General features: G+C 41.7%; 1 protein-coding gene across 1 annotated transcript in view; it reads right to left on the bottom strand.

Moving 5' to 3' along the window:
• The window catches only part of LOC116324393 (CMP-N-acetylneuraminate-beta-galactosamide-alpha-2,3-sialyltransferase 1-like), a 37,216-nt gene that overhangs the window by 6,574 nt on the left and 8,974 nt on the right, over positions 1-21,668 (bottom strand). Inside the window, exons 3-6 of the mRNA XM_039605807.1 lie at positions 20,758-20,954; positions 20,378-20,545; positions 18,259-18,304; positions 17,633-17,752 (exon numbers count right to left, since the gene is read on the bottom strand). Coding sequence (XP_039461741.1) covers positions 17,633-17,752; positions 18,259-18,304; positions 20,378-20,545; positions 20,758-20,954 — 531 coding nt within the window. The remainder of the gene's footprint in view (positions 1-17,632; positions 17,753-18,258; positions 18,305-20,377; positions 20,546-20,757; positions 20,955-21,668) is intronic.

Raw genomic sequence — 21,668 nt, 5'->3', positions numbered from 1 at the left:
AGTCCATTACTGTATATAGTAACTGTTAAGTCTAATATACCCTAGTAAGCTATAGTACTTTTTCCTTTGGGAAGATACCATCTGTGCAGTCTGCAATTCTGTTGAAGAAAGATGTTGAATCTATTTAATTATTCTTGAAAAATAATTTATTTCTGTGCATTTTCTTTCACGCTGCATCAAATTAAAGTTGATTACATTATACATTATATTACAGGTATAACAGAATAGCTTTAGTGTTGTTGTTTATTTAAACTTGAGTATGAACTTATACAAAATGCAGCAATATATTAAAAAAACAGTTTTATTGATTAAAAAACACTATATCGGATTCATATCGGTATCGGCCGATATCCAAATTTATGATATCGGTATCGGACATAAAAAAGTGGTATCGTGCCATCTCTACTCTCCATATCAAGCTAGGCTTAATGAAGAATCTTGTCAAAGCCACAGGCAAAGCGAACTCACTACGTTTTCAGTACCTTGCTGAAAAGTTTCCAAATATAAGTGCTGCAAAAATGAAGCAAGGGATATTTATAAGTTGGCAGATCAAGTCAGTTTTGCAGAATGATGACTTCAAAAAAACTCTCAACAGCAGAGTTTGAAGCTTGGGAGGCATTCAAGTGGCTCTGCAAAAGCTTTGTGGGCATCCACAAGTCTCCTGCATACAAGGAAGGAGTTCAGCATCTGCTTGATTCCTATCAGAAACTGGGCTGCCGCATGTCAATGAAAATACACTTCCTACACTCACACTTCTTAGTTCTTTCCAGAAAAAGCACCTTGAGGCATAGCTGACTGGCCATCGGGCATACCAGGCATTTGCCCTGTGGGCTGATGGTGATTTTTCATTTTTATGGGCCGATGATTTTTTTTTTTTGTAACGGTATAAACAATGAAAGGTGGTGGATTGGCCAGATGCTGGCCGATGAGTAAAAATAACTCAGTTGTTTGGTGGTGGCTATGGTGGAGTTTCCACAGAGGCCAGCAGGTGGATGAGGGTCCGAGTGTCAGGTGAACTGAACTTCAGGTAAGAAGTTAAGACCTGCAGTCTATCTGGGTCAGCTATAAAAGTTTAGGTGTAGTTTATTTTCGTTTTGCTGACTTTTTACAGTTAGTTACAATAACTCGTACTGCGTTATAGCTAGCATGACGTAGTTTCTATACTGCTGGGGTGATAGTGAAGTTTATTTTGTTCATAAGGTTAGTTAGTGTAGTTGCCAACCGTCCCGTAAAAAACGGAATCGTCTCGAAAATATTAGAAATAAGAAATAAGAAAATATTACTCGTTTCTTATTGAGCTGAAAAGGAACGCAGTTTGTCCCGGACTTCAGCTAGAATGGAAAAAGACACAAAGCTGGAGTTTTTCTGTCTTTGCGCAGTCAGCTGCTTCTTCTTCTCTCATTCTCTCCCCCTCCCTCTCCAGCTGCTACTTCATTTCTGAAAACTGGTGGGCCGGTCTCTAGTCAAAGGCGTTTTTGAAGTACAGTGGTAGCTGACTGACACTGATCATTATATCTATGACAACGTGTTTGCCTATCTGACTATGTCTTTAGTCTGACATAAAGAAGAGGAGGGTGTACAAATGTTCTTTAACCCCTCTGATTTGCTATCATCCTCTCACATCATCACACCCCTTATCTCCACTTCCAATCTATGTTGCATTAACAACAGAGATGGGCAGTAACGCGTTATCCGACTATTATCAGGGCTCTAGACTAACTTTTTGACATGGGCGCACCAGTACGCCTAACTCTAAAAATTTAGGCATACTGGCACAAAAGTTAGGCGCACTCAAATTTTTCAACCACATCGCTTAACACCGCAGTTTTACATGTGCACTTTCTTTGGGGGGAAGTCCATACAGACAATATTCATTTCTAAATTATTAACCAACAAACTTGTGCTTAAAGTGCTTTGTCAATATTGTAGAAAATGTTAAACTTAATCATCATCTTGGCTCCTCTGACGACCTGTTTGCTGCTGCATGCTGCTGAAAGGCAGTGGGGAGAGGGGACACTTGGGCAGTGCATTTATTGCAGCATATAATGTGTTTTCTGGATACACTGTGCTTTTTCAGCATTCAAAGATTGATGGCACCGTGTCAGAGTTGGCTATGAATTTCAGACGGATCAGGCCTTAACGTAACACAAAAGTTATCAATAGTTCTTTTCATCTTTTCTTATTATCCACAGCTACATCCACTTCTGTCAGGCCTAGGCTGCTCACTAGGGCTGCGTATCATCACTGATTTCTATAATCCATTCGATTCCAGATGTCAAAGTCCTGATTCGATTCAATTTAGCCTCAGACAGTCAGAAATATTATAATTCTGATCATTTATCAGTACTGATACACATGAGACTTCATCAGAATTGTGAACATCACAGCAGATGCCTTTGTGTGAAAGTAACTGAGAATAAAACACAGAAAAACATGAAGCAGATTTTCCTGGTCTGGCGTTTTATAGCAGATAACATTAAAAGTATTCTGCAATATTCTGCAATTTTGCATAATTTTAAGAAGTTTAAATTTCTTCAGTATTGAACAGCAGAAATTAGGCTTTCTTGTCCGAGGTCATTTAAGTGAAAAAAAGAAAAAGAAAAGAAAAAGACAGCGGCCGACAGCGCTGTAAACAACGGTAGACTGTAAGGAAATGAGGTGTTATTTTTCTGCCATTTTTATTATTTCAGTTTACTATTTCTAGTTTCATTATTTTGTTATTGCTATTGCATCATAATCATATAACAAGCATTTGCATTGACGCATTTATTAATAGTGATATTGCATTTAGATGTTTAAACATATTGGCACCCAATTAAGCTTTATTACAGGTGCAGTTATAACCACTTTAAACTGTTGAGTTGAATCTATAATCTTAAATGTTTATATGCAGACTGCATTGTGAAAGAGTAACTCTGTGCCAAAATAAGACAGGAAGTTACATGTTTTTGAAGTTACATGCTTTGCAGGAAGTGAAACCGAAACCAGAGTCTGAGTGAAAGTTAGTCTGAGGAGCAGTTTCGATGATGCTATTATCTTTTATACTTTTATGTCTTTTGATTAAGCTTTTAGTAGAGGTTCTTGATTAAAACATTTATTCAGTAGAGTACACATACATAGTTTCGGTTCGGTTATTACATACACGAGAGCGGCTTCTGTCTCTCTGTCTGGTGAGAGGTCAGGAGCTAGTCGGCGAGGTGAAATGGGGTGCGATTGTGGTTAGCACATAGACACACACGTAACCACGCACACACACACACTTAGTTAGAGGGAATCATTTGAAGGTGAAAGTTTAAGCATGTTTTGCTAGGGTTGCAGTTTTATGTTGGTGTACGTGACTGTTTGATGAAGAAGCAGGTGCACGATGCGAGAGCTGAGCGGGCTTGCGGGAAACCACCGGGGAGAAGATGGAAGCCAGTGTTCTTTTTAATTGTGTCACAAGTTGTCAAACAGAACATTTGTGGTTTTGAGTTGACGTATCCATGTAATTTACGCAAGAGGGGGCGTTCTAATACCCCGATATATAAAACTGTGTTCTGAAGTTTTGGAGATAGAGATCAATGCTGTCTGCGTACAGGATTTATCTCTCCACATGTGTCATTAAATCATTCGTTGACTCCAACTGACTGGGTCAGTGTGTTATTCCGATCTCCCACATCTCTCTCGTCCTCAAATGAACCTTAACAGTAATAAGCGAATAAATAATGCAGAAAACAGAGATTTGACACGGGAAACTCTTCTTGAAGTACAGAGAGAGAGAGAGAGAGCTGTGCATGAAGTGTGATTTTTATCGTGGTGGAAGCAAAACAGCAAAACTCAGAGCGAATTCTTCTGCTGCGAATTCTTTTGCTGCTGGCTCGGCAAATTTTGGTTGGAGAGAGACAAAACCTGCAGCTCAGAATCTAGCGCAAAAAAGACGGTAACACAGCGCGGACCCGACGCATCAGAATCGCTAAGCTCCGACAGCGTGTCCGTGTTCGGGCCATGGGGTGAGAAAGCCGAGAAAAACAAAGGTGATTCTGATGCGTCGGGTCTGCTCTGTGTTTACGTCTTTGTGTGGAATCTGTTAATGAATTGATATCGCTTTATTCTTCCACCTGCACTTTCAACTGGACCACAGCCAATCAGAGAGGTCCCGCCCCTGACTATCTCTGATTGGTTTAGTCCACGATAGGGACATATGTGTGTCTGTTGTTGACCACACGGAGAGTTGCAGAGATTTTTTTTTTTTTGTTACCCGAAAATATTAAATTTTTCAGTGGTGCAACTAAAAGAAAATATTTGGTCGCACCTGTGCAACCAAATATTTTCAAATTGGTCGCACTCTAGAGCCCTGATTATTGTCAAGTAACGATTAACGTAAGGCAGCGGTCCCAAACCTATTTTGCGCCACGGACCAGTTTGTGCCCGACAATATTTTCACGGACCGACCTTTAACGTGTCGCGGATAAATACAACAAAATAAAACTAGTACCAGTACCGAAAAAAGAAGATTTATTCATAACACACGTGAAAAGACCCAGGGAAACCGAGTTAACAAAAAAAACGATAACAAAATAACACTAAAAACCGATAAAAACCCTGAAAACCATACATTTCACACCCGAGTCTCAACTCTCGCGGCCCGGTACCAAATGACTCACGGACCCCGGGGGTTGGGGACCGCTGACGTAAGGGATTGCTATTGCAAAAAAAGTAATTAGATTACTGTTACTTTCCTGTAACCACGCTGCGTTACTGCATTACTAAACCGTCATGATTTTGTTTGTGAAAGTGTGTCATGACAATGACATAAGCACGTGCGACGCCCGCAGCAGCAACAGACGTGTGTAGATCAACAATAGATCATACGGAGTATGGGAGAGATTATGACCATGCAGCGTTTAAAGTGTGGACGTACTTACATTACTTTAAGTTTTAGTCTGTAAAAAGTGACAAAAACATTAGCGTCCGCAGTACACCACACGTACCCGGGTATTTTTGAAAACGCAGATTTTTCTATGCGTTTGCACCTTTCGTCCACACGTAAAAACGGAGATTTCTAAAAACTCCGGCCAGGGTGGATATTTTCTAAAACTCCGTTTTTGCATTTATGTGTGGACAAGAAAAACGGAGAAAACGCAGTGTCAAAGGTGTGCGCCTTTTTTGACATCACACTGTGCGCCACGTTGTTGTTTCGATGAAATGAATTTCTACAATACTGTTACTGTTAATTGTACTCTCTGCAGTGTTTAAATGCTTACATATACACACACAGTTACTGTCCCTCCACACATACGACTCGGTTCTGCTTCTATGCCCCAGCTTTGTTTACTATTTCCCACCGAGGCTTCTAGACTTCTGATTGGCCAACATTTCTACACGGTTAGGAATATAGCGCCACCTGCTGCTTTGGCATGTTCCTAGCAGCGTTTTCCTTCATTTCTGCCTTTACGTGTGGACGGGATTATTTTTTAAAACGAATACGGAAAATCTCCGTTTTCAAAAATACCCGTGTACGTGTGGACATAGCCTGAGTGGGAAGAAAACTTCATTCTTCAGCGAAAAATTAAACCTCAAATCTGAGCAAGCACCTAGCAAGGGAATGTTAAATTCACAGAAAACCCCCGGTTCCTCCCACTGACATGACCGCTGCGGCACCGGGCAAACCTCCACCCGCCCCACTCCTGCTAAACAGGAGTGCGACAGGACTCAGTGCTGCTGAAGGTTTGATTTTATTTATTTTTTGCTGTGTTTTACTTGCATCCATTTGAAAGCGTGTAAACACAAAATATTATTTTATTTTATATGCTGGAATATGCAGAAAGTAGGTTTAAATGTTAAACAATTTCTTTAAGTCAAAGACAGTTGTATATAATTTCACTTTTGCTTAATGCAATGTGCATAAAATTAAAAGATTAAAACTAATAAAACAATTCTTAAAAAGAGGCTTTCCATTTGATTCAATTTTATATGATGGATTATGCATAAAAATAGAATTAGGCTGAAAGGTCTATTGCTTTATTATGTATTCATTTTGTGTATCATGTTTTCAAAAAGTAACTAAGTAACTAAAATCTTTTGAAAATAAGTAAAGAGTAAAGTCATTGGATTACTTTTTTGGAGACATAATCAGTAATTAGTTACTAATTACTTTTTTCAACTAACTGATTAACAAACATCCAGACACAGGCTGCAGACATATGTTGTTTTTCGTATGCATGCATGCAGCATCGTGTAATCTGATGGCAAGACTATGCATAGCACTTATTAGTAGATGAAAACATTATTTTTGGTTTGTTCCCTAGATGTTCTTCCAAAATTCCTTGCAGTCAAATTTAAGTTTTATGAGGGGTTTTTTCCTAGCAAGCCCCAAATCAATCAGGCAAAAGCAAGATGCAACATTTTTGCATTGCTTTGAAAAGTATTAGAATATGATAAAATATTATATAAATGATAACTCATTTTTTACTTATTGGTTTGTTAAATACATATTTCTTTGGTTAACCAGCTGAATGGACATGTTTGTAACTCCATGAAAAATTAGCTGACATCCACAGCTCCTTTAACATCCCGAGATCCGCTGACAGTAATGTCAGTATTAAATAATCCCCATCCTCCTTTTTGTTTTATCACTGCCACTGGCATCATCCCTAATCGACCCAGACTGTAAATGCACCAGTATACTGTGGACTGTATTCCTATTACAAGTTCAACTTGAACTCAACAAAAATATAAAGATATTAATACATATGACGGCATGTTTTGTGTTTTGCTGCCACATCAGAATATATTATTTCGTGAAAGTTACACCTTCATAGCAAACAGCATTTCTATAAGTTGGCAATATGAATACATATTTACAAGAGCATTCTTACAAGAGCTGGAGAACTCAGGAGTGGACCATCACCTCACTACATGGATTCTGGACTACCTCACCGACCGACCACAGTATGTGAGAACTCAGGGCTGTGTGTCGGACAGGGTCGTCTGCAGTACGGGGGCCCCACAAGGAACGGTTCTGTCTCCGTTCCTCTTCACCATCTACACTGCAGACTTCTCCCACAACTCCACTCAGTGCTTCCTGCAGAAGTTCTCTGATGACTCTCAAATAGTTGGCCTCATCACTGATGGGGACGACAAGGAGTACAGAGGACTAACCCAAGACTTTGTGGACTGGTGCCAGCTGAACTACCTCCAGATCAATGCCAGTAAAACCAAGGAGCTGGTGGTAGACTTCCGCAGGCACAAACATCCTCCACTGCAACCACTGAACATCCAAGGTATGGACATTGAGGCTGTGGACAGCTACAGGTACCTTGGTGTTCATCTGAACAACAAACTGGACTGGACTCATAATTCAGAAGCCCTCTACAGGAAAGGGCAGAGCAGGCTGTACCTGCTGCGGAGACTCAGGTCGTTTGGAGTGGAGGGCCCACTCCTAAAGACCTTCTATGACTCTGTGGTGGCCTCAGCCATCTTTTACGGTGTGGTCTGCTGGGGTGGCAGCATCTCTGCCAGGGACAGGAAGAGACTGAACAGGCTGATCAAAAGGGCCAGCTCTGTTCTAGGATGCCCTCTGGACCCAGTGGAGGTGGTGAGTGACAGGAGAATGGTGGCTAAGCTGTCATCCCTGTTGGACAACATCTCCCACCCCATGCAGGAGACTGTGACAGCACTGAGCAGCTCCTTCAGTGGCAGGCTGCGGCACCCATGGTGTGGGACGGAGAGATTTCACAGGTCTTTCCACCCCACTGCTGTCAGACTCCACAACAAAGAGTTTAACTGATCAAACACACACACCCACACATGTGCAATAACACTACGTGCAATACTCCTTTCTGGCATCGTTGTATTTTTACTCAGTTGTATACAGCATTTGTATTCTATTTTTATCCTATTGTATATTTTATTCTATTTTATTCTACTGTATATAGTATTTTATTTTATTCTATTCTGTACAGTTCTGTACTGTATTTATTCTTATTGTATTCTAATTTTTTCTTCAGAACTTTTGCACTGTCCACTTCCTGCTGTGACAAAACAAATTTCCCACGTGTGGGACTAATAAAAGTCATCTTATCTTATCTTATCTTCATTAAAGCTGCATCAACTTTCCACTTAAGGAGCTTCAAGAGTACCATTTTTCATGCTTGAAATATATTCAGAAGTGCTTTCTCTTGCAAGTGTACTCCATAAACTACAACACTGCATGTGTCAGTGCTGGATAGTTTAACAGCCTCACAAATATGAAGCCTAAAATACCAAATTGCCCTCTAGTGGCTTGCTGCAGTACAGGTTATGTGAGTCTGTTAACATGAAAACACAGGTGCAGGGATAACATAAAATTGGAAGGAAAGTTATAATCAAATAATAACTGTATTACCTAAGATAAAAATATAAATTCTATTTTACAAGAGCATCTGATTCTCTTTCAGCCTTATTTTGACCTAGGGTTTAAGCTAGGGTTCCAAACAGATACATAAACATTCCAGGGAAGAAAGCAAAATAAAGTGTAGTTATAATGTTTTCAAATGTAATATGTTTATGATACATTCTGCTCAAATGGTCACGTGTCAAAGGAAAATCATGTATTTGCGTCATCAGCTACATGAAATGTGCTCTTTTAGGATCACTAAGCAAATGTCTACGTGACTTCTGACATGGATTCTTGTGTGATAAACAACTAACAGCTTCCTCTTTCTGTAAGAACATGCAGACTTAGAAAAGGGGAACCTTAGCTCTGAGTTCTTAGAATAACTCTGTTTTATTTGTACACACACACACAGAAAAGTATAAATAAAGGACGCAGACAGTCATGGGGCGCAGGTCTTGCGTTCCATGACTGCCCCTCGCGAGTGACAGCTGCAGTGTTTGTGTTTTCTAACTCAGGTGTCTTAGCTGAAGAACTGCGGGGTGATTTTTAGAAATCCCCTGTCATTTAAATTGGTCCTTCGAGCCTAGCGATGGAAACAACAGACACGTTTCTGTGACTCCAAGGTCTGACTGCTGTATCCTGACGTCGTAGGAAGCCAGCACCGAAGTCTGTCGACAGCCCTCTCCAGGTAGAGGAGAAAGACCTGGGACGTTCAAATTCGGGTCCAGGCTGGTGAGCTATTTCTGGTCCACGACGCTGGGATTCAGCCAGATGACCTGAACAACCAGCAAAAGACAACTGAGGGTGAGAAAATACTGTTCAGGTCTAACCCGCCGCAAGGGTCCAAGCCGGTCTAACCCGCCACAAGGGTCTAAGTAGGTCTAACCCGCCGCAAGGGTCCAAAGAGGTCTAACCCGCCGCAAGGGTCTAAGTAGGTCTAACCCGCCGCAAGGGTCCAAACAGGTCTAACCCGCCGCAAGGGTCTAAAGGGGTCTAACCCGCCGCAAGGGTTTAAAGAAATAAAAGCGTGAAATAGGGTTTACGTTCACTGAAAAAGAACTGTGTTTAGAGTGGTTTTAGAGGTAGCCGTCAAATACTTCGTAACAAAGTAGGTTTAAGTTCGCCAAAAAGGAACTGTTTAGACTGGTTTTGGAAGTGACCGTGAAAAACTTCGTGACAAATTAGCACGCAAATGTCTATTTGTGTGTATGTATATGTGTTTATGTCTTTGGAAGTAAGTTGATTTTACAGCACAATACACTGCTGAACTACTTCCATCTTTGTGTATCCTGCAAAAGCCCACGTACTGGTGACAAAAGGGAAAGGTTGAGTTTCGCCTCATAAAACTGACACCGCTTCGTGCGCGGAGTAGAAGGGTGTGTCAGCCACCACCCTGGAGTCTAGTACCAGAGAAGGCTCTGCAGTTCTGTGATAATGGGGAATCAGCCCACCAAACTCACTGCTGACGAGCAGTGGCTAGGAAAGAAATGTCCAGGCGCCGGACAAATCAGTGCTTGTAGATGGAGAAATCCTAAGAAAACAAAATGTCCCACTATACACTCACCCATATCGGGAGGAACATAATAATCCCTTATCAAGTGAAAAATTAGAGATCAAGGTAGGAGTTTAAAAAGGGCTGGATACAGACCCAACTGAATACATATTGTCATGGCTCTGGGTCCGTTGGACCCAGTATGTTGAGTTTATTATATTATGATTTGTTCTCGTATTCTCTTGTTGTGCTATTAGTGATTATGATGATGATTATTACTTCTGGTTTAGGTTTTGTTTTCTCGCCCTCATGTTTAGTTCAGGTTCCATGTGTTTTATTCTGTCTTTCTTTCAGTGTCCTGTCTGCATCCTCGTGTAGTGTTCTCTTGTTTCCTGTTTTATGGTGAAGGTCTGCGTCTCTTGTGAATGTGTTCAGTTTTACCTGTTGTCTCGTCTTGTTAATTACTCCCAGCTGTGTCCACCACCTGTGTGTAATCTCCCTGTGTTTCTCTGTGTGTATTTAAGTCGGGTCTTCTGTCTTTGTAGTTGCTGGTTCGCTCTGCGTTATTTGGTATGTTATGGTCTCGTCTCTCTCCGTCCGTCATTCTGTGTATTTCCTGTGCCTCCTGCATCTCTGTTTCTGTTAGTTTTCCCAGTTTAGGTTTTCTTAGTTTTACGCTCATCCTCGCCATCTCTGTTGGATTTACTTTTGGGTAATAAACTCACTTGCACCAGAGCTGCCGCATCTTGGGTCCTTAATAATTCACACACGGCTTGCCCCGGCAATCCGTGACAGTACGAACCAGCCACCATGGACCCAGCAGCAGTAAATCCGTCCGAGGAGCTCCGGGACGACATCATCTATAATGTGGAGATCCTCCTTGGGCTGTGGCTGGAGGACCCTCCGAAGGAGCTTCGCCGCGCCGTTGAAAGCCGGCTACAACGGCTCTTTTCCGGCCTGCCATGGCTAGTGGGGTCGCTTCCCCCAACCATGCAGGCCTTTCTCTACAACACGCCACATCTTCTCCAAGCCACAACTGCCTCGCTGCCCGACCCGCCGGATGTGGTTTTGCCCGGCCCGTCGGAGCCATCGGCGGGGAGAAAACGACGATCGCGCCGTCGGCGCGCCACCCCACAGCCGGACGTTCGGACTTCTAAATTGCCGGCTGTGGTGAGTGAGGACTCTGTTTCTTTTTCGGTCTGTGGAAAAAGCTGCAGCCTCACCATCCACGCCAGCTGCAGCCTCACCATCCACGCCAGCTGCAGCCTCACCGTCCACGTTGTCGCCTGCAGCGCTTCCGTCTCCGGCTTCCATGCCGCCGCCTGCAGCGCTTCCATCTCCAGCTTCCACGCCGCCGCCAGCTGCAGCCTCACCATCCACGCCAGCTGCAGCCTCACCATCCACGCCAGCTGCAGCCTCACCGTCGACGTCGTCGCCTGCAGCACCTCCGTCTCCGGCTTCCACGCCGCCGCCTACAGCGCCACTGCCCCCGGCTTCCACGCCGCCGCCAGCTGCAGCCTCACCATCCACGCCAGCTGCAGCCTCACCGTCCACGTCGTCGCCTGCAGCGCTTCCGTCTCCGGCTTCCACGCCGCCGCCTGCAGCGCCTCCGTCTCCGGCTTCCACGCCAGCTGCAGCCTCTTCATTCACGCCAGCTGCAGCACCTCCGTCTCCGGCTTCCACGCCGCTGCCTGCAGCGCCCCCGTCTCCGGCTTCCACGCCAGCTGCAGCCTCTTCATTCACGCCAGCTGCAGCGCCTCCGTCTCCGGTTTCCACGCCGTCGCCTGCAGCCTCATCGTCCACGCCAGCTGCAGTGCCTCCGTCTCCGGCTTCCACGCCGTCGCCTGCAGCCTCATCAGCTACGCCAGCTGCAGCCTCATCAGCCACGCCAGCTGCAGCCTCCGGGTCTTCACCCTCGCCTGCAGCGGCCTCCGGGTCTTCAGCCCCGTCTGGTCCAGCCTCCGAGTCTTCAGCCCCGTCTGGTCCAGCCTCCGAGTCTTCAGCCCCGTCTGGTCCAGCCTCCGAGTCTTCAGCCCCCTCTGGTCCAACCTCCGTGTGTTCGCCTTCAGCTAACCGGCCACTTTCCAGGCCACTGGCCAGGCGCCATCACCGTCGTGGGCGGCCCCCAGACCCCCTTCGCCTGAGTCGCCGCCGTGGCCTTCCTCACGGCCAGCCCCCGGACCCCCTTCGCCTGAGTCGCCGCCATTGCCTTCCGCACGGTCAGCCCCCCGAACTGCTTCCACATCGCCGCCGTGGCCTTCCTCACGGCCGGCCCCCTGACCCGTTTTGGCTCCTGTGTGGTCGACCTCCGGGTCGACCCCCTGAACTTTCCATGGACTCTTGTTGAGCTGTGGTTTGGTTTTGTGTTTTGATCTGTTTTCCTGTGTTCTTGAACTGTTTTCTTGTGTTTTTGGATTCTTTTGCTCCTTGTTTTCTGTTTTGTTTCGGGCCCTCCTTCCTGGACCCCCTCCGCCCGCCCTGGCCTGGTGCTTTGTCTTGTTGTGCCTTTTTGTTTAGGGCTGTCGGGAGCCAGCCCTTGGCGGGGGGGTACTGTCATGGCTCTCTGTTGGATTTACTTTTGGGTAATAAACTCACTTGCACCAGAGCTGCCGCATCTTGGGTCCTTAATAATTCACACACGGCTTGCCCCGGCAATCCGTGACACATATAAATACAAAAGGAATAAAGTGGAATGAACAAAAGGCTAAATTAAATTAGAGCTTATCTTTAATGTATTCAAACTAATAATAGGAAGGATAACAACCTGTAAATTGGTGAAACAACGAAACAACAACCATGCCCAGAATGAATAGAATGAATTTATGCAGATAATTCACACAAAAACATATTAAATGAAATAGAGAGATGCATAAGGTATATTAAGGCTGTGTCATTGCTCAGCCAAGGAAAGTGCGTGAAAAGGAAAATGTCTCCAGCTTGGGAAAGGGTGAAACTGCAGATCACCTGCAGCCCTTGATGGATACATAATAAAATATAAATAAAATATTATAATAAACTATTGTATATTAGTAGTATAGTAGTATACACTAATAAAATATTGTAATATACTATTGCTGTTATATAAAAAAAAGATAATAACATTAATAATGACATAATATTAATAATAAGAGGTACCTCAGTCAGTTATGATATGAGGTGGATAATTGTTAAAAGTAGTCTGAATCAAGCTTAAGGTTTGCTCAAGTTCAGTACAATGATATATGAGATGAAGAAAATAAAGAAAATACCTGAACTAATCAGGTGCATAGAAGCACTTGACCTGCTTGAAAACCTGTCGTCCTAGGTTTGACATTGTTGAGATATAGAGCAAACCTATACTAACAACTAATAAGCCAGACCCTGTATACAACAGCTAAAGCTACAGGATTGAGAAGCTGAATTAAATATGTGGACACTACCAAGCTAATGAGCAAGTTACACATTTTTTATTTTTATTTGTTTTTTAGAGCAGAAGCTGCATATTAAAGCTCACAAATGCAGCTGTCTGTGAGCTCAGTTTTTTTCCTCACACTTCTGCTTTGTTTCTGGCAGCAGCTTTTTCTTTTTGTGTTCTGACTCATGTGTGTAAAGCGTTCATGCCATCAGCAACTTGTTTTTTGTTTGTTTTTGTTTTGTTGGTTTGAAAAACAAATTTGTGATCATGCCTCTGGATCGCAGTGACACATAATGATTAGGCATATGATTTACTAATGCCTAGTTTTAGAGCTGTGAGCAATGCAAAGTTTTGTTTTGTTTTTGTTTTTTTAGAAATCCTAACTTAAAAGTTTTAAATATGTAAGATGTGTGAGATGTGTAAATTCTTTGAAAAATAGGAATTACCTAAAATTCCATAAGTAAAAATGTAGTGTTGCATCTACAAAGAAAAACAGAAAAAGAAGCAGTCAGTAACTTGAAACTAGCATTACAGATGAATATAGTTTAGCATTGCCTGACATTGTTTTAGGGCACACTCTGATCATCAGAGTACCCCACGCAGTGACTTCAATTTTAATCTAAGCCAATTTCTCTTACCCCACACAGGCGAGACAACTCTCAAATGTTGGAATCTTATTGTCGCAATCACAGATTAGAATCGAGAAATGTTGTCAGTTGAACCCGAGCGCACTTTTGGACTCACCCGAAGAAGGTCATCCACACTGCTGTATTAAAAAATTAGATGAGGAGACAAAGCCACGTGGTGACATTTACAGCACACCACAAGCTGGTTTCACTGATGTTTTTGTAAAAATGGCCCAGGTTATGCGGTAACTACAACAGACAGAGTTGTAGAAGCGAAACTGTTGACATCCTCACACTCACAGGCCAAGATATAAATATATTCACTGACAGTCAGTATGTTTTTTCAGCAGTACATCACTGCAAAATTTGGCAGAACAGAGGAATGATTACATTTACTGGACACCCAGTACAACATGGAAATCTTCTGAAGACACTATTAGAAGTGATAATATTGCCAAAACAGTTAGCAGTATGTAAATGTGCTGCACATCAGAAAGATAATTCAGAAATAACTAAAGGCAATTACTTTGCAGATCAAGCAGCTAAGTTAGCCGCACAACAAACTGTAGACACATTAATGTCTGCATCCACCATGCAAATACCACTTGATGTACTTAAAGATGAACAAAAAGCAGCACCAACCACAGAACAGAAGAAATGGGTAAAGTGTGGAGCACAACTATAAGATGATCTAATTACTTGTGAGGGAAAACCAGTACTCCCTAAGTCCCTACACAGAACAGCAGCATTAGTGACCCATGGGGTGACCCATGTGTCATCAGGAGGGATGATACAGATCATTAATACACACTTTTATACTCTAAAATTGAAACTTCAGCAAAGGAATTTGTGAGGACATGCATGATCTGTCAAAAACACAATTCACAGGGCAATCTGAGGACAAAGAGAGGACATTTCCCCACACCACCTTATCCATTTCACACCATTCATATGGACTTTATTGAATTAAGTGAAAGTCAAGGCTCAAAATACGCTCTAGTGATTATAGACGTATTCTCAAAATGGCCAGAGATTTATCCAGTGAAAAAAGCAGATGCAATCTCAGTTGCAAAATGTCTATGTAATCATTTCATCCCAACATATGGTATTCCTACTCTGATAAGATCAGATAATGGGACACATTTTGTCAATGATGTGATTAGTAAAGTCTCTGAAGCACTAGGATTCAGCATAAGAAACCATTGTGCTTATCACCCACAAAGTGCAGGGTTAGTGGAGAGAACTAACGGCACCATAAAACAGAGACTCAGAAAATGCATGGAAGAAACAGGAAGACCATGGCCTGAATGCATAGGCCTAGTAAAAATGTGGATGAGATTAACACAAGGCTCTCAAAAACTTACACCATTTGAGGTTGTTCATGGTAGGCCTTTCCAGTGACAAGTGAACCTCTAGACAAATCTGTCAGAGAAACAACTCTGGCAGAATGGATGGCAAAACTACTAGAAAATAAGGATATTGTTTTGAACAATAAACTGCCGTACGACTCTTCTCCAGTCTCTTGCAGGTTGAAACCAGGTGATTGGGTCCTAATACGGGTGCTCCAGAGGAAAAATTGGAGCTTGCCTCGCTGGGAGGGCCCATACCAAGTGCTATTGACCACACCCACAGCCTGTAAAATTGCAGAGAGACCCTCCTGGATACATCAGAGCCACTGCATAAAGGTTGAGGTCCCGGGAAGCCCCGACACCAAGGAGGAAGCACATCAGGAAAGCTTCACCTACGCTTGGTTGCTTCGGGGGTGGGGGGGTGCTGATTGGGCCCCCGTCGGGTAAGCCCGCACTCTCCAATCTCCATCCGATCAACTTTAGGGCAGCCAGGTGCAGGTGTGATGGACCTATGTGCAACCATGGGAAGGGGAACCCTCCTGGTTACCTTGACTACAAAGCTCACCCTTACAGGACCCCAGCTGATGCCAACAGCAGCTGAGCCACGAGGCAGACAGAGAAGATGGATGTATGACAACCTCCACCTAATGGACATGACACAAGACTACATCCATCCTAGGATGAACAATGCCTGATACAGATACGTGTTTAACAGAACCAGAGAGAGAGACTGTTACGTCTGCTCGCACATGCCGAGCATATTAACACACCCAACCATATATGGGAAACACCTTGGAACATGTGCACCAATTCTGATCTCCAACCACACCTTCAGAATGACTTGTGAAAAGTGCACAACATCAACATCCTCATCCAGGAAGAAACGCTCAACTTCAACAGTCAGACCACATTACTCAATCTGGGGAACAGACGTACCTGAAGAATTCAAACTCTGGACAACTGGACAAAAGGTACTCAACTCACTCTTCTCGTGGGCAGGAGTTGGAAAACATACTCTCAGAAGTGAGACACTGGACTATAGATTCGGCTTGTTCCTCAATGCATCCTGCAAGGTTAACGAGGGACAAAGCCAAGAAATAGACGCTCTCAGAATTGCTGTAATGCAACACCGTGTAGCACTGGACATGATCCTGGCTGAGAAAGGAGGATTGTGCGTCTTATTCAACACCGCATGCTGCACCTACATACCAGATAATGTACATTCTTCAAACATGGCTTCAGATTCTAAAGAGACTGTTGATTGTTGTTGGACTTTTCCTGGTTTTATTTTGTTTTCTTTATTTGAGTTATTCCTTGTTTAAAAGCTGTAATTTCACAGATGATAAGTTTGTCATTTACAGCATATGCAGATGCATCACAAACCAATGAAGATCATGAAGACTTATTTTCCTATTTGTTAGATGAAGATGAAGTGTAACTAATGATGTAGTAACTGAAAATGTGAAAGACAAGTAGTTACTTACTGATAACATGTACATTTCATTTCTCTGATAAACAGGAGGGAATGTCAAAGGAAAATCATGTATTTGCGTTATCAGCTACATGAAATGTGCTCTTTTAGGATCACTAAGCAAATGTCTACGTGACTTCTGACATGGATTCTTGTGTGATAAACAACTAACAGCTTCCTCTTTCTGTAAGAACATGCAGACTTAGAGCTAAGGTTCCCCTTTTCTGAGTTCTTAGAATAACTCTGTTTTATTTGTACACACACACACACACACACATACAGAGAAAAGTATAAATAAAGGACGCAGACAGTCATGGGGCGCAGGTCTTGCGTTCCATGACTGCCCCTCGCGAGTGAAAGACAGCTGCAGTGTTTGTGTTTTCTAACTCAGGTGTCTTAGCTGAAGAACTGCGGGGTGATTTTTAGAAATCCCCTGTCATCACGTCACACTGTTCTGCCCTACATGGCTGTGAATACACTGCATTTATAAGTGCAATGTATTATTTGAGTCTCCTTGACTCCAACATTGATTTTGTCTTTACTCGGTATTAGATCAGTGTGTAAGTTTGGCATTTGTATACAGTGCTATCTGAGAGTTGCATAAAATTATTTTTGGCTGCCTATTTGACACAAGTGGGTAGCTCTGCATGTTTGATTGGGAAGAACTTATGTTGGATGCCCTTTCAGACACAACCCCAAAAGGCAATATGTTTCTCCAGTTGGAATCAAACCAGCAACCTTTCACTTGCCAGTCCAAAGTGTTAAAAACTACACAATCAAATGTGTACTTAAAGTATTAACCATAAATATACTTTCATAATTTACATTATATGAATATATTTGTTTGTGAAATTGCTTGTTAATCAAATTTTTCTTCAAGTATGTCTACAATGAGTGTCAGCCAGATGCATAATGTAGAAGTAGATTGTGTAAGGTGCACATACCTCATCACACATTAATAAGCTTAGAACAACAGCAAGAAAGCCAGTGGATGGATAAGCAGCCTTCTTTCTCAGCCAGACATCATGAACATATTTCATGAAAGCTGGATGAAGGATCGACACCTGTTATGAATCAGACAAATCTTTAAATCTGAGTTTTATTAATTGTTCAGTGACATGCATGTCCTTCCGAGCACATAATTGTCAAGTATGAGCGACTGGGGAAAACAATAACAATACTCAATGCAGAACAGAGTAAACAACAAATACTGCAACAAAGTCAAAGCTGAGGGGTGGGGAGAGCCATTGCGCGGGGGGAGGCGGGGTATGAATAAAAAAAAGAATGCTTTAACACTGTTATCATAATAGACTGTTTTTTGTACACACAAACGCAAAGCAGAAGATGACGCATTACCAAATATGTTTCCAAACCAACTTCCTTCCAAGCCAAATACTGGAAAATGTGATGAAGCATCACGAAAAATCTTGCCTTTGGCTTAACTTGCTCCAAAGGCATTGGAGCACCCGCTGGGCTGTCCAAATCACCGACAAACAGTATCCAATTTATTATTGGACTTCTTGGATATCAACATTTGCCAGTTTTGTTAAGGTAAACCTAAAATACTCACCAAATCTTTGTTAGCTATCTTGTTAGAGTTTGGAGCACCATTTTCCCTGTTGAAAAGAAAATATATTGTTGAATTTGTTAAAAAAAATTATTGTTTAACAAACAAATGCTAATAATTACCTAAGACTTAAGAATCACAATAAGATGTTCAGTTGTTCATAAAACTATTTATTTAACTTTTTTCCATGCAAAAAAAGAGTTGCTGTTAGCTATGTGAAAAACTAGAATATGTCATAGGAATATATTTTAATATCAATTAGCTCTTGGGGAGTGGGGTGTCTCAAAATTGTGTTTTAATATTTCCTGTTTATTAGCCCACTAAAAAATTTGAAAATTGTTAAAGAAAGTGGATATGCAGCTAAAAGTAATAGTATTACTGCTTCAGCTGCTAAGTTAAATTACTCCCAATGGTCCCAACGGCAACTAGAGAATGGGGACATGCAGTGCCTTTTTTAGGGAAAAATGATTTGAAGCTAACATTCTGTCAAAGGCTTGAACACACATACAATGGGACAATGCAAGATGTTCAATTTACGACCCTGAGGAAATCAAGACATTTCTGTATGCAGAAAAAATGAGGTAGATTGTGAGAAAATGAATCAAAGATGAGCCTGGTAGAAGAATCGATGAAGAACACGTTTGTGTTTCCACTCTTTAAAAGCAAGTTTCCCCATGAAACAGTTGTGGGAACACCCCAGGAAAGACACAGAACCACATATAGTTTCTTTTTTGTGGGTTCAGTTACCCATACATTAGGCTGGGAAATGAGATATAGGCCTGATATTGATATCTCCTAATAGCTGCATCATTGTTCATAAACTTGAGTCAGCTGTGTTGGAGTAAACAAAGGATTTGTGTAGGAGATGATTTCACTGTGTCCACTGTGTTTACTACCTTCAAATGCCTTCTCCAGCATACATTTGTTTTCAAGCCTACAAATTACAGTGGCACTATGATCTAGAACAGGATCCGCTGACACTGTAAAATCACCACCAGAGCAATATTGTGGTTTAAAGCTGTTAAAAGTCTGATCATCAGCATTAGGTGGATAGATATTACCTCAAATCATTTTTTGCCCCTTTATGTCAGCCAACAAAAAAATGACATTTTTTAAACATTTAGTTAATTTATTTGAAGCATTTAAGATTTATAACATTTTATACATTTTACAGCTAAATGTACGGTGGCCCTGAGAGGCCAAACGGACTGCAACTTAAGAAAACACCAGCAATAAAAATGCTGCAAAAGCACACGAAACACAACGGAAATAGGACAAACAAAACAGAAATAGGAAATACAACAACGGAAATAGGAAAAAAGAAAGGACAAATAGGAAAAACGAAAACAGAAATAGGAAAAAACTGATTTCCAAAAGCACAAGGGAAGTGTTTCTGGGGAGACAATAACCCGACGGACCAGCTGGAGCAACCAAAATATGCTAGGTACATGTGTTTTAATCTCATGATTCACATAATACTGATGACGTATTTTTAGGTTAATAGTTAGGCTAACACACTTACCTCTCATCTTTTCTTTCCTCACAAAACCGATCGATCCTCCACTTCTTTTAAGTGTCTGCCAGCGTAATTCTTAGCATGTTTTGGTTCCTGCAACTGGTCTGTCAGGTTATTGTTTCCCCAGAAACACTTCCCTTGTGCTTTTGGAAATCTGTTTTTTAACTATTTCTGTTTTTGTTTTTCCTATTTCCGTTGTGTTTTGTGTGCTTTTGCAGTGTTTTTCTTATTGCTGGTGTTTTCTTAAGTTGCAGTCCATTTGGCCTGTCAGGGCCACCGTATAAATGAGTTTAATGGCCAGGAATTTCCAAAATGGCCAAAGAAAATTAAAATGTGTAATTTCAATGCCAAACAAAATATACACCATCGATCTGAGCCCTTTAAGGTTTAACTCAAATTTTGATCCTTGTTTAATTTGCTTGTTCAAACAGACGAACCTGGATTGCACCTTTACTTATACTTAGCTAAGACTGTGTTGCAAAGCTGTTAAAATCTAAAATTTCATAATGCCATTCCAGTACAATTGCAGTACAGTTTCTAGCAACATAAGTTTTAAAAGAAATTGAAATATAATTAAAGTGAAGACAGAAGCCATGTTTGGCCTACCCTGGAATTAATGACTTCAGAAGCCACAAAAAGTCAGGTGTTTTGAATGGAAAAAACAAAAGATAAGTGGTGTTGTCCAATCTAGTAGCACTTTCTGGATACATGACATGATGAGTTGTTTTAGTTCCAACATCTCTTTCAAAACCTTTGGTCCTCCCACGGTTGATTCTAAATAGTACAGAAGGATATATAAGTTTATATATTTAGCATTTTAGAAACATTTTAATTTACATCACATTATACGCATAACAAAACACAAACATTTTTTGTGACATGAATCTAGGCTTTTCAGATTTTGTCAGTCAACAGTGCTGTTGAAATTAGCTTTTGTGTTTTGTTTTTGTGTAATGATGGTTATAATGTCGTTAAATTATTATTACCTTATCACGATATCATGGAAATCAATCAGCGGTCCATACTGAGATCCTCTCAAATTTCCAGAATTCCCCACCACTGCACAACTCCTGCAGCGATCAGGGCGAGGTTGTTCAACATCTGCAATGGGTGTTATTGTCTGAAACACACGTTCTAGTGTTTTATTGTAGACAGTGAAGTTTTGTTTTTCCCCCTGTAAGGGCTGACAAAAAAGAATAAAGTTTTGCAACCTCAGATCACATCTCTTGTTCAAAACACATCCCTGCTAATGACAAATATCTTCATTGTCTTGGAGCAACTGGGTCCAATAGTGTAATTCCCTTAGGGATTAATAAAGTGTTCTGATTCTAAGTATTCCAATCATACAATATTGTTAAAAAACGAACTTTCTGACTTTTGTCAAAGAAACCCAATATTCTAAAAATCATGAAATCCACTCAGTTTGATTCAATTTCAGTTATTTGATAGATAGCACCAGCATCTATTTCTAAGTGTCTTGAAAGATCAAACGTATGCACATTTGTGTTATTAATTATTGAGATATGTCTGTGAAAGTTCTCAATCATCGAGGTCATCGTAGTCTAAGGCAGCGGTCCCCAACCTTTTTTGCCTCACGGACCGGTTTATGCCCGACAATATTTTCACGGACCGGCCTTTAAGGTGTCGCGGATGAATACAACAAAATAAAACTATTACCGGTACCGAAAAAAAGAAGATTTATTCATAACACACGTGAAAAGACCCAGGAAAACCAAGTTAACGATAAAAACGGTAACAAAACAACGCTGAAAACTGATAAAAACCCTGAAAACCATACATTTCACACCTGAGCCTCAACTCTCGCGGCCCGGTACCAAACGACTCACGGACCGGTACCGGTCCGAGGCCCGGGGGTTGGGGACCGCTGGTCTAAGGA

This window comes from Oreochromis aureus, linkage group 22 (assembly GCF_013358895.1).
Source record: "Oreochromis aureus strain Israel breed Guangdong linkage group 22, ZZ_aureus, whole genome shotgun sequence".
Classification (NCBI taxonomy): Eukaryota; Metazoa; Chordata; class Actinopteri; order Cichliformes; family Cichlidae; genus Oreochromis; species Oreochromis aureus.
Note: the sequence above shows the minus strand (reverse complement) of the source record. Positions and strands in the feature narration are given on the sequence as shown.